Here is a 12720-nt window from a genome sequence, read left to right as displayed (position 1 = left end):
TTTTACCCAGCCTTGCTGACAGTGATAAATGAGCATTTTATTTCCATTTAGTTGCAGTTTCTTCCAACTGGAAGACACTAATTCCTCCAGATACCACTGCTACTAAGACCACATCCACACTCTGCCGGTTATGTTTGAGAGGATACTTTTTTCCCCTCTTCATTTTTGGCCTCCTGTCAGCCTAAAACCAGAGATGTTTGAAAATGGTTTCTTGAGTTTTCCCTCACAGCTTGGACAGTTACATCTGGGTTTTTACAAGAAGCATGGAATATACTTAAGATATGTTTAAATGCTCTGCAGCAGCAAATCAACTAATACTGTACTAGGAAAGCATCTCACTGACGCGTTCAATGTCAGTATGCTATTGAAGAGCATCGATCAGAGAGACGTTTGGCATAACAAACAACCTGCTTGTTCAAATAGATAATTACTGGAAAGCATACGCTTGTTATTTCCTGACAAAATAGGAGGCGATTAAGCCATTTCCGGCATTTCATTGTGGATGAGGGAATTGTGGACGCTAAAAAATGTACTCACTTCATTTAATTCTACTTAAACTGCTATTATGACTAATTTTACTCAAATTACTACAAAATAAACCTCCAGTTCTCTCTCTTCTTCTTAACTTCCTAGTCCTTTTCTCCCTCATATCTCCCTTGCTCAGAGCAGATAAACATCCACTCAAACCTCAGAAGAACTTCCTCCACTGCAATCCACCCTTTCAACGCCTCTGGGCTCACCGAGGAGACGACACTTAACTCCCAGCCCCTTTGTCTCCTGCAGTAAGTGAGGAGGTTGACTCATTAATCCCTGGTTCCTCACTCTCTGTTGTAGAGCCAAAGGGTGGACATGGTGAGTTTAAAACCATTGACAATGTAGAGATATGAGCAGTCTCCGTATGTGTGTGTTAGTGTGCACGTATGCATCTGTGGATTTGAGTGGATTTGAGTGGCTGCAGCGAGAGGAAACTAAAATTGACAAGATGATAATAGGGCTTTTCACACAGAGGAAACAGACTGAGCCTTAAAGTATCCACATTTAAATCTGGATAAAGTATCTATGTCAAAGCAACCGCTACTCTGGAAAAACCTGATAGTGTTATTTCAGATGGTGAGAGTGGCTTTCAGCAGGAGGGACAGGATGTTTTTACCCTTCTCACTGATTCTTTTTGTGACGACTTGAAACTTGCAGCACAAGATTATAATAAAACTCTTTAAAAAAAAAAAAAGCAGTAACTTTGTATCAAATGCTAGAAATAGTCACCAGGACTAATGTGCGTGCACAGACATTAAACAACTCGTATTCCTCTGGATTATATTTGCTCCATTAAAATGCTATTGCACATTGAACCTGATTATTGTAATTAGGAAACAGCACGTTTTGTAATTTTCAGGGGGATATTTGTTTTTAGAGTAAGTGTAACAACATTTTTGGTTTCTACAGTGCTACCCTTTGTTTTTCACCAACTGCCATAAACGTTGTATCCTCGACCCCAACATCATGCCAAAAGGAGCACTGCCTTCCGTCGATCCCAGAGGTTTGCGACAGGATTTGATTCGGGTAAAGACGTTGCAGTTCACATCTAGATTTGCTCCTGGCTTAATGGTGCCACTTGAGAGCTTCTGTCTTGGCTTTTTGTCTTCATGGCAACATTCTTTAAAAATATTCACTGATAACAATTCAGCAAGCTGATCAATCAATCTCTGTCAACCGTGCTTGGAGGGCAGCGAGGCTAACGTGGCAGAGAAGATGGAGTGATGAATGAAAGAGGATAAACACGGGGTCAAAGGGCAAGCAAGGAAGCTCTGTGCAGAGGAAGCTGGCCCGCCAATCTGCCTTCAGGTCATTAGGGAAACATCACCACTGCTACTTCAACACAAATGATATCTCAGTGTTCATTTAACTCTTACATCTCACTGACAGACTAGAGATAAATGTCAGTTAAGTGGAGTTCCCATCTGCGTTTGTGGTTTCCTTTTAATGCAATTATCTGACAAATCATATGGCCCCGTGTGTGTTTAATGGTACTAAGAGCCCATTTTACTAGTTTGTGCTCATTGTTTTGGTGATTGAAATTTTAGTATTTGCTTCTTGCATGTCACTTATTAGCTGGTATCTGTGTCTATGCAACGCACCAGTACAGTCTTTGGATGAAGGAGTGATCTACACATTAGCTAATAACTTAGCACTAACCTTCTTGTCTAAATAGGGCAACATCTACCTCCAAAAAACAAATATGATACGACTGATTGATTTCATTGTAGTAATTTCTTTTTTTTTGTATACAATCTATGCTAAAAACGTGGAGTTGTGAAGCAGGTAACTTGGTGCAAACATCTTTAAATTTCAGTGAAGATGTGAAACACAACTGTTCAACACATGCACGTTAAAGGGAGGTAATTTCACTAAGTTCTTCCAGTTGGTTTCTGAGGGAATGACAATGCAACGTACATAAACACTGCTGTTACTGAGGTTCCGCTAAAAAGGCTTGGACTGGGAGTTGAGATTGACTCAACAAATCACCCATCATCTAACTAATGGCTGAGTCATATGCAGTGTTTTGGCAGAGCACTCAACCAAGAATATGATATGAACAGGCACATCTGTAAAACATTATTTGTTCATATTTATGTATGAAAGTTTGGAAAAAACAGCAAGCTTTGGCCCAGTGCCTTTTTTGATTTCAACTCATCATCCATTGCATAACAGAAAAGCAAAATTCTCTATTAAATCTCATCTAAAGAAAGATAGCAAAGGATTATTCTTAAGATTTCATGGAGGAAACTCACTTTAATAGCCAGAAAGTTGAGCCCACTTTCATTAGCCAGAGCCTTGGCAATCATGGTCTTCGAGCAGCCCGGAGGCCCATAGAGAAGAACGCCTTTAGGTGGCTGGATCCCCATGCGGGTGAAGGCCTCTGGGTGCTTCAGGGGCCACTCCACTGCCTGCTTCAGTTTTAGCTTCACTTCTTCCATCCCACCCACATCTGACCAGCGGACCTGGAACGAGGGAATGAAGTAATACAATGTTTTTTGTTTTTTGGGGGGGAGGGGGTAAATAGTTACAAATGTAGTTTAATAATGCAGCTCTCTAACAAGTTACCGAAACCAAGGCATGTTCTCTTTATCCCAAATGACTTTCAAAATAAAATACCTCACACACTAATAACAAACCTTTTGTTATAAATGTTCAAGGAATGAAAAATAAATTCCATCCATCCATCCATTCGCTTCCACTTATCCTTTTCAGGGTCGCGGGGGGCACTGGAGCCTATCCCAGCTGTTATAGGGCGAGAGGCGGGGTACAGGGATAGGTTAATTGATTAATCCAAATTGCCACATAGGTGTGAATGCGGGAGTGAATGTGAGCGTGAATGGTTGTGTTAGCCCTGCGACAGACTGGCGACCTGTCCAGGGTGTACCCCGCCTCTCGCCCTACGACAGCTGGGATAGGCTGAAAAATAAATTCTTTAGTATAGGTAATACAACAAATATTTAGTGTTTCATCTTTAGACTGTTTTAAGCTTTCAGCTGTTATCATGTTGTGAAAGTACTCTTCTATCCCCTTGCATTTACGTCTCAATGATGGAATTGACAATGAGTCAAAATGACGATCTTTCAAGTTGAATTTTATTTTGGGAAAGAGGACCAAGTTGCAGGGAGGAGAAAAATTTGGTGAGTAAGGTACAGTAAGAGAAGATTCTATTGATGTGGCCAAAAAAACAACAACTTGTGTTTTCAATTTGTTGTACATGACAGCATGATGGCTTGCTTCTGTTCTGCTGAGTGTCCTCCCTCAGATACCCAGGATTGGGTAATGTGTTAGGAACAAAAAGATGTCATTTCGTGGACATACAAACATGTGTTTGTCTGCATGGCTCCTGGAAAGGCTAAAGTCCAACCTGGTGGCATCAGTTAGGCTGAAGCATAATGCCCCAGAGGTTTTCCATTGGCAAGCATGGTGGCAATTCTTTCATTCTCCAGGAACTGCCTGCATACTTTCACCACATGAGGTCAGGCATTGCCATGCACCAGTGCACCAGGAGGAACCCAGGACCCAGTATACTAGTGTATCTGAAAATGGGCCCAAGGATTTCATGCGTTGTCTAGACTGTACAGCTCCGTGCGTTCCTCCATGGATATGCCTTCCCAGACCATCACTGACCCACCACCAAACTGGTCATGCTGATCAAGGCTACAGGCGGTATAATGTTCTCCACAGCCTCTCCAGACCCTTTTACGCCTGTCACATGTGCTCAAGGTGAAGGTGATCTGTGAAAAGCACGGGGCACTAGCGGTACACACACCTATTCTGGTATTTTATGGCAAATGCCATTTGCCACGATGCCAGGCTGTGAGCACAGCACCCTCTTGAGGACGTCAGGCTCTCAGGCCATCCTCACAAAGTTTGTTTCTGTTTCTTTTGTCTGTCATATTCACACCAGTGGGATCCAGGTATCCCCTCATGCTACCTCATAATACCATTGACTATTATATTGACTATATTAAAAAAAAAAAAAAAAAAAAAAAAGCTTTCAGAAAAGATGAGCAGGGAGAAAATATCAGTGGCCTCCAACTGTAAAACCATTCCTGTTGCGGAGACTGTCTCACTGTTGCCCCTCTAGTGCACCTGTTGCTAATTTCATTAACACCAAAGCAGCTGAAAGTGATTATAAACCCCCTTTGACACTGACCAGATCAACATCCAGAGGTTTAATTGACCTGATGCTAGACTCTGCATATAACACTTATCAGTGAACAGGCAATCGAAGAGAAGTTAAAGAAGAAAAAGAGGCAATCTTAGTATTAGCTGAAGCAGATTTAGAAGAGTCTGGAATCCAATCAAAATGTTGACTAAAACACCTCTGGTTCAATGCAATCAATCACCCAAACAATAACATGCAATCAAGCAAACTATATATGTATCTCACTGGCAGAGGACGAGAGTGCCCAAACTCTAATAAATGCTCACCATTAGTCCTTTATTCCAATATAAAGCTCAGACTCACATAATACACTCAAATACAAACACATCGCCAACAATAAGTGCAACAGACCAAATAAACTCTGATTGCACACTGATGTCACTGATGTTCTCATGTAACCCACAGGAAGACCTTTTTAACTTTCTGACCACACGAGTAAATCGCAAAGAATGTCAAGTTCTTCCAAACTGTTGACAGGGGTCGGGTGGAGAGGAGAGAAATATAAAAGCATATTTGGAAAGAGATGGAGGAACTGAGGGCTTGGATTGGGGAGACTCTGGACAGAGTGAACAACAACAGAGCGAGTCTGCCAACAGCTGTCTGTCTGACAGATGGAAGGAGGGAGGAAGGGAGGGAGAGGGTCCGGCAGTGAACAACCGGAGGAGATAAAGCAGATAAGGAGACAGCCTCATCCAAAAGCCTCTAAAGCCTTCCTGTCTCTTTCTTCGTTACCAATTCTTTCTTCCTTATGTTTCACCTCTTATGCTTCTTTCGGTCTGCATCTCCTCTCATTCTTTTTTTCCCCCATCTCCTTTTAGATCCACTTTCCCCCACTCATTCCTTCCTGTTTTACTTCTGTCTTTATCTATCGCACTGCTTTTCTGTCCTCCCACATTTGGATTTGTCTTATTACATTCACATGAACGAAAGAGAGAAACCTGTTTTTTTAGGAAGTCAAACAATGTGTCCATATGCAATGTAGTACAGCTGGATACTGTAAAATCTACACACAGTAGTTCAGAAATAGCTCCTCTGCTTCTAAGCTTATTTTGTGTACTGGTGACATAAGATGCTGTCACCAGCAGGGGCACCTTCAGATTGTTTTTCATAAGGGTGGCCATATGAGGATCACTAAAAATATTGGGGTGGCACACGCTGTGCCACCAACCTTCTGTCTGTGTGTGTAAAAAAAAAAAAAATAACAAGTTAACCCTTTAAGACCTACCATAGAACCAAGTCCGCCAGAGCTTATATTATATTTTTACATGCTGTAGTGCCATTTCTGGGAGCATTTCAAGTTGCTATACATCAATACAACTGTTATAGCCCATATTTTAATAATATGTATGCATTAAGTCCATAGTAACCACATTAATTGCAAAACAGTGCAATAAACTACAAAAAAAATGAAAATCGTTTTTGGTTTTTTTTGCATATATTTCTACCTGGAGAAATTTAGGAGGTTTATCCCTCAAAACTTAAAATACAAAAAAGTTGCAAAAAATAGTTTACAACAACAGGGAATTTATTTTGAGTGTCTTCATAGTTTTATTTTTAAGATACACCAATTTCTATATACTGCAGGAAAAACGAAAAACAATCCTATGATGCAAATTTGCAAAGAAAACAGCATGTGCATCAAAATAAACTATTTCCAGCAGTGCAATTCGAGTTCTAAGCATCCCAGCAACTATTCAGAAAAGCATAAAGTCAAACATGACTTTATGCTTTATATACGTTTTTGTTCCTGCAAGCGCCTTTTATGCAATTTTTGCAAAGCTTTATGTGGAAGGAAACTGTGACCTAGGACAAGCTGATGGCATAAGATGTAAGTACAACTCCTCCAGTTTCATATGCAAAAAAAAATAATTGCGCTAGCTTACGCAGTTCCGGTTCTACAGGGATTTAAAAATAGTTACGCAAAACAGAGCGTGCCCGCTCCGACCGGTTTTAAAGGGTTAATGTTTCAACTCATTGTAGGATGCCTTCTTCTCTTGTGCTCATGTTTATTAAAAATATTACCAACATAGGACAGTCTTGCCAGGAGGGGCCAGTGCCCCCCCGGCCCCTCCTTGGTGGCACCTCTGGCCCTACCAAACTTGTTTCTACATGTATTTTTCATTTGTACCTTTAGACTGACTGTTAAAATAAACAGACAGGCTCTAGTTAAACAGTTTTCAGTTCAAGTGCCACAGGTCTGAATTTCACAAATAATCTAAATGCAGAAAACACTCTGAATACTGAAAACTTTTAATTCTTTGAACTCAACAATGCGATGTGACATGTGAGAGTAAAATTCAACTGAAAGCCAGTGCAAAGTGCATTCAAAATGTTCCTTGATCCTGCACATAGAAATAAAAAGCCATAAAAGATTTAAACATGATCAAGCTCCTCCTCAAAGTTATTTTCTTCTGCATCTCTGGAGAGCTTCCATCACTACTAAACCACAAATTTGGGCAGGACCAGGGCAACTGTTGCTCATCACCAGCACTACTTGCCAGATTTAGTTCCCCAGAACTTCATCCACTTTCCCAAAATGAAATTCAAATTGAAGGGTCGAGGTTTGATACAGCGAAGGAGATCCAGTGCGTACTGCAGAGGCACAAATGTGAGTGGTTAGGATGGGGCTTACAGGGAGCAATCTTAAAGTAACAGCTGTGCTGGAAGTGCCGCGGTGCCACGCACGGAAACAAATTCCAACCAGATATGGCTTTTTATTCACATTAGGAGGCAGAAAACTCTATCCTCTCACCCCGTGATGTAGATATTGTTCGTCTCCACAACAAAACAAGGTTCCACTGAACTCTTCATTACTAAACACCAGTCATTCAAGCACCACCTGTTGAGCACCAGTCAAATTTTCTAAAAAAGAAGGTAACCTTGTTACTGTCAACAAGTGCAAAAGCTATTTACATCTACCTTCCTACCTTCTCTTCCCAGAGCTTTCTATTTTTTATATCTCTCCACTCATTCCTTTTTCCTCACTTGACCTTCTCACTATCACCCTCTCTCACTCTGCCTTAAATACATGCTCAAATCTCTTTCCCTTCCCCTCTTTTTTTCCTTTTTACTTCCTATTCTCTCCTCACAAGCTTGTCCCCCCTCACCCTCCCTACTGCCCTCCATCCAAAGGTAACACATCCCAGGCCACCGGCGCCGTCTCCGGGGAACAGAGCACCTAATGGAAACCTGGCGTCTGGCCACATACTGTAAATACCGAACAATTTATGGACAGCGCTAAGCGAGCGAGAGAGAGAGGGTAACGGATGGTTGGAGGGGAGGGAGGCGAGGAAAGGAAAAAGAGAGAAAACAGTGCTGCAGAGATGAGAAGATAAGCCGAAAGTAGGTAAGCAAAGCAAAATGCCCATTTGAAGCCCCAGAGAGTAATGAAATGAAATAAAAAGTGAGATAAGGTCATCTGTAAAACACGGGAGATTGAGGGAACAGGTGAGCATGATTAGAAAAAAAATGGAGGGAGACAAAAAAAAAGGAGGTTTTTGTGACATACATTACACAACATTTATAAAAGAAATAATTAGAAGGCAAAAAATGATAACTGAGCAGCTTTGTGCTGATACCGATGATATTTAAAGCGAATGACGTGAATTCTCCAACTACATGCCTCGGCTTTTACTTTTTGCCAAGTTTTGCAGTGTTTATGCAGTCATTCAAACTGAAATAGTATCATTACTTTGTGATGTTTTGCAACTCCGAGAAATTATATTAGACAATAAGGGAACAATAAATCAGCTGGATATTACTTTTGGTGAAAAAAGGCAAAAAATTGCAGGGATGGTCCAAACATTTTTCCTGGCCTCATTGGCTGCATTTATTATTTACATGTATGAGTGCAGCATCGGGTCACAAGAGAAGAATGTTTTCTAGAACTTTGCAGTTTTCCTGGAAGTTTAGGTCCCTGAGAGTTTTCGATGATTACGCTGATGACACAGGTAGACACATATTAAAATTGGCTGGAGGTACAATGATTGAACATTTCCTTTTCAACTGCAAACAACAAACAGCTGCTAGGGTCAAATGCAGAGAAAAAGCATGTAAGCCTCCAAATTAGCAGCCACATCCACAGGCGTTTAATTACAAATCAATTATTCCCATGTTTCTATCAAAGAAGCAGATGTGCAACACAACTTTATGCACTCATCTTCCCCCCGTTTTTTGTTTTTTTTAAGTTGCCTCTGCAGACTCAATGGAGTCATTGTAAGAAATAACAATAAAAAGTCACATTAAGTGTAAGCTGCCTTTTGTCACGAATGAAGTGTTTGTGGAATTAGAAGGCAATGTTTTGACTCACACCTCGCTCTGCTGTGTTTCTCCCCCTTCTTCCCTCTCTTCCTTTTTGTACGAGACCCAGTTATTATCTTTTACTGTTGTTTTCTGAACTTTACAAGGGGCCTTCTCAAGCTCGGGTCCTTTGATGGGGCTGTGAGGAGGGGTGTGGGGGACTTCACAGACAAAAAAAAGTCAAGAGAGACAAGGAGTATGTTTAAAAGGAAGAATAATAGGCTTGTTATACAGCTGCCAAATAAAAATATTAAAGCCAGGCTATAAAGTGGAAGATGTTCATTAAAAAAAAAACTGGGTAAACTGAGATAGTTTGAAGAATTTCTCATCACAGAGCAAACAAAGGATTAAATCAAACTTCTGATGTATTTAATCATAAATAAATGGTAAATTGAGAGGCATATTCTGTAAAATCTCTAGATCTGTGATCTGAGAAGGTTTCGGAGGAACTCGAGGCATGTACTTATCCGGCACCACTGGAAGTTTCTTATATAAAATGGATTAGAAACAAATGTTTGCACTCATGTGGATATAATCAAGTCCGGGGCTCTGCGGCTGCCCTTTCAACTGAGCTGTGCAAGGAGAGGAGAAAAAAAAAATCCAAACTCAAACTCACTCCTCTCTTGTTTCCAGGAACCGGCCACAAGGACTGAATGTCTCTGGGCGAGCTCAGTGCAGAGTGCTGCAGAGAAAAGGGGAGGCGGGTGGAGGTGAAGGGATAGGAAGGACGTTTCTTCTTCTTTTCGCTTTCTCTTTTTTTGGTTGCTGGCAGGAACCGTTAGCGACCCGATCTGCTTTCAATTACCGGTGGAGGATGATGTTAGCCCTCTTCCTGTCCGTTATGTCTTGCACATGCAAACTCCAAAACATCCTGGAGTCTCACCACTGTCCTCTCATCTCTCCTTCCCCTCTGTCCCTCCCCTCCTTTGCTCCATTTTTCTCCCTTCATCCACTAAGAACAAGTGATTCATCTTCATTGTAGCGGAGGGTAAAATGGCCACGGGGTCATTTCCACTCTTCCTCAGCCTGACCCTCATCTGCTGGTAATTCAGTGGTCAGAGAGTAGTTAAGGGATTGTTTCATGTGCATTTAAAAGGGACAATAAAATACACAGGAAGACCGCTGCTGCTGCTGCTCTCTTTGAGCTTTTCTCGCGATTCTGTTTAGTTTAGAGATTTTCATTCTCCTTTCGATGAAACAAAGATCGAATGAAACAAACCAGACTACTTCCTCTCATCATCTCATCCAGACTGTGTCATTATGAATGATGCCATAAATAAGTCAAGTATGTGAAGAGAAGGTCTCTTAATTTTTCCCAGACTACTCTTTGACATCCAGCTCCAGTTGAAAATGAACAAACAAAAGTCTTCATGCGTTTCTATGTCCACATGTGAGTACAAGCCCAGCCTCAGAGCTCTGTCCCTTTAGATTTAACCTGGCACTAACTGACACTTTCATAATAACAATCTGTTAAATGTCATGAAGTTGACATAGTGAGAATTTCAAAGGCATTGCTCATGACTTGAACGGAAGCGTGGCCCAACCGGAGGTTTAAGCTGATCGATCCCCAGAAACTCTTAAGATATGAAATTAATAAGTTTATATTCAGGAGCAATACATTAAAAACAAATTACTGACCACCTTTCAGAGCATTTCAAATCCTGCTATGTGGTACAGATCATCCTAGAAGTTTGTGCTCCGGTTTTTGTGAGTGAAATTCTTGTGTTAGGGTAGTTATTTGATTAGCACTAATTAGCAAGTATAGTGTCTATACGTCTATGGTTCAGCTGGCTGACTAAGCTTGCTAGCCTTAACTGATAACTGATAACAGCACTCCAGTCTCTCTTCTCATAAGGCGAGAAAGACCTAGAGTGCAGCTGCTCAAATGTTGAGGTTTTGAAATGCAGAGTTGGAAATCAATGTGTGACGTCACCACGATTACGTCTGTTATACAGTTTGTGGACAAGGAATAATCACGTCAGTGAGAGTGGTGATCATAGTGGAACATTTAGCAACTCAAGAACCAGATTTCTTTATGGCGTCAGCAGAGATATCTGTTTAATTTAGTTTTTACGGTGCCTGTGCTTCCTGTCTGTTGCATAGCAGACGTTGCACTCTCTGACGTTAGCTCGCTTTTTTTCCTTATTTCCTTCTTTTGGCTCTATAACTGGAAGAAAAACACTCAGAAGCTGTCACTATAACTGCAGCTTAACTTTCACTCCCATTAACAGTTGTTAGCCTATTTCCAAAGGTTAGGAACCATTTCAGGAACTAATGAACCCAGGAGTTAAATTTAGTCACTATGACATCATTTGATGTTCCTACTCTAACAATTTTACATCATGGACCTACGAGAATGATTAAGGGTGTTTTGACACCTGTAGGTCGTTTACTCCTGTCTGAATCAGTTGATGAGTTTGTAAACTTGTAGCTTTTCCTCATGATTTGGTTTCTTTCTGCACAGAAAAAAATCCAAAAGAACTCTGAGCAAACCAAAACGCGTCACTACAAACCATGTGAGCAGGTTCAGTCGGCTCATTGGCCAGATGTGTCTGGAGCGGAAGCAACAAAAGTAAATACAGGAAGAAAGTGCTGTGTTCTAGACTATTGGAGATCACAGAGGTTTTATATTCACAGCTAGTTGCTAGCCTGTACAGATTTTTGCACATCTATAGTACCTTTCCACATTCAGGATACAAAGCAAACGTGGCTACAGGAAGTTTTTTAGCTTAAACTTGTAATATATACCTGGTAGTTGGGTCGGACCGAGACTCTTTTGGAAGAGTTGATTACTGTGTTCACACCTGCACAAACGAACCAGCCCAAGGGAGAAAATGAACCAGATTTCAACTGAAATGGACTAAACCCTGCATGTGCGAAAACACCCTACCTTTGGAGTTTATGCCAAATGGCCAAATAAAAATTCCTGCTAGAACAGGAGCTTAGCTTTATAGTGCAATCTGGAAGCATCAGCTTCTACTAACTCCAAGATCAATATGAGGGTCATTTCTTATAGATGAGTGAATTTTTAAAAAGATATGTTTTTCACCTTTAAGAAGACAGACAGATGAGTCTAAATGAGCTTAAGTCATGAGAGAATGAATGGAAAAAACAAACAAACAGACTAGTTGTGTAAGTTAATGTACCTTGGGGACATCAATAGCAACCTCCCTCATGGCACTGGGCTTCACTACAGACATGGCCCACTGGAGGTCCTGCAGAGTGACTGTCACTGTCCCCATTAGCTGCTGGTCAGACGGTGGTTGATGGGAACCTCCCAGTGCTCGCCTCAGTGCGTGCAAACCTGCACAGAGAAGGTTTACATCAGCTACTGTAAATCTGTCACCGAATCAGAAGTGGAAAACAACTTCATGCTGAATAAAGAAAAAAAAAAAAAAAAAGAACTGACTTGACACAGGTTTGACCTGAAGGGAAGCCTTTTTGTTTGACGTATAACAACTTTAAAAACAAAACGAAAAAAGAAGCTTTCCCTGAAAACATTCAGGCTGACATATTATAGAAAAGATGGATCATTTCAAATTCAAAAAGAGTTCTGGATCCACTGCCTAAAAAAGAAATGCTTGTGCCATTTTTCTTCAGTTTCATTCCAAACCCATATGCACCAAGTCCGTTTTTTTAACTCAAAACGTTCAGGCTTGTACTTGCTGTGATGATACACACCTAGTGAATGCAAATCTTAAAATGAACGCTAATTC

General features: G+C 40.9%; 1 protein-coding gene across 1 annotated transcript in view; it reads right to left on the bottom strand.

The window, feature by feature from the left end:
* afg2a (AAA ATPase AFG2A) overlaps positions 1–12720 on the bottom strand; it is a 110207-nt gene that overhangs the window by 76507 nt on the left and 20980 nt on the right. The window contains exons 11-12 of the mRNA XM_085416748.1: positions 12151–12308; positions 2790–2999 (exon numbers count right to left, since the gene is read on the bottom strand). Of these exons, the coding sequence (XP_085272874.1) occupies positions 2790–2999; positions 12151–12308 (368 nt within the window). The remainder of the gene's footprint in view (positions 1–2789; positions 3000–12150; positions 12309–12720) is intronic.

Source organism: Rhamphochromis longiceps, linkage group LG2 (assembly GCF_057381845.1).
Source record: "Rhamphochromis longiceps isolate RC_006_pf linkage group LG2, R_longiceps_female_GT1.1, whole genome shotgun sequence".
Classification (NCBI taxonomy): domain Eukaryota; kingdom Metazoa; phylum Chordata; class Actinopteri; order Cichliformes; family Cichlidae; genus Rhamphochromis; species Rhamphochromis longiceps.
This window is presented reverse-complemented; position numbering and strand designations above follow the sequence as displayed.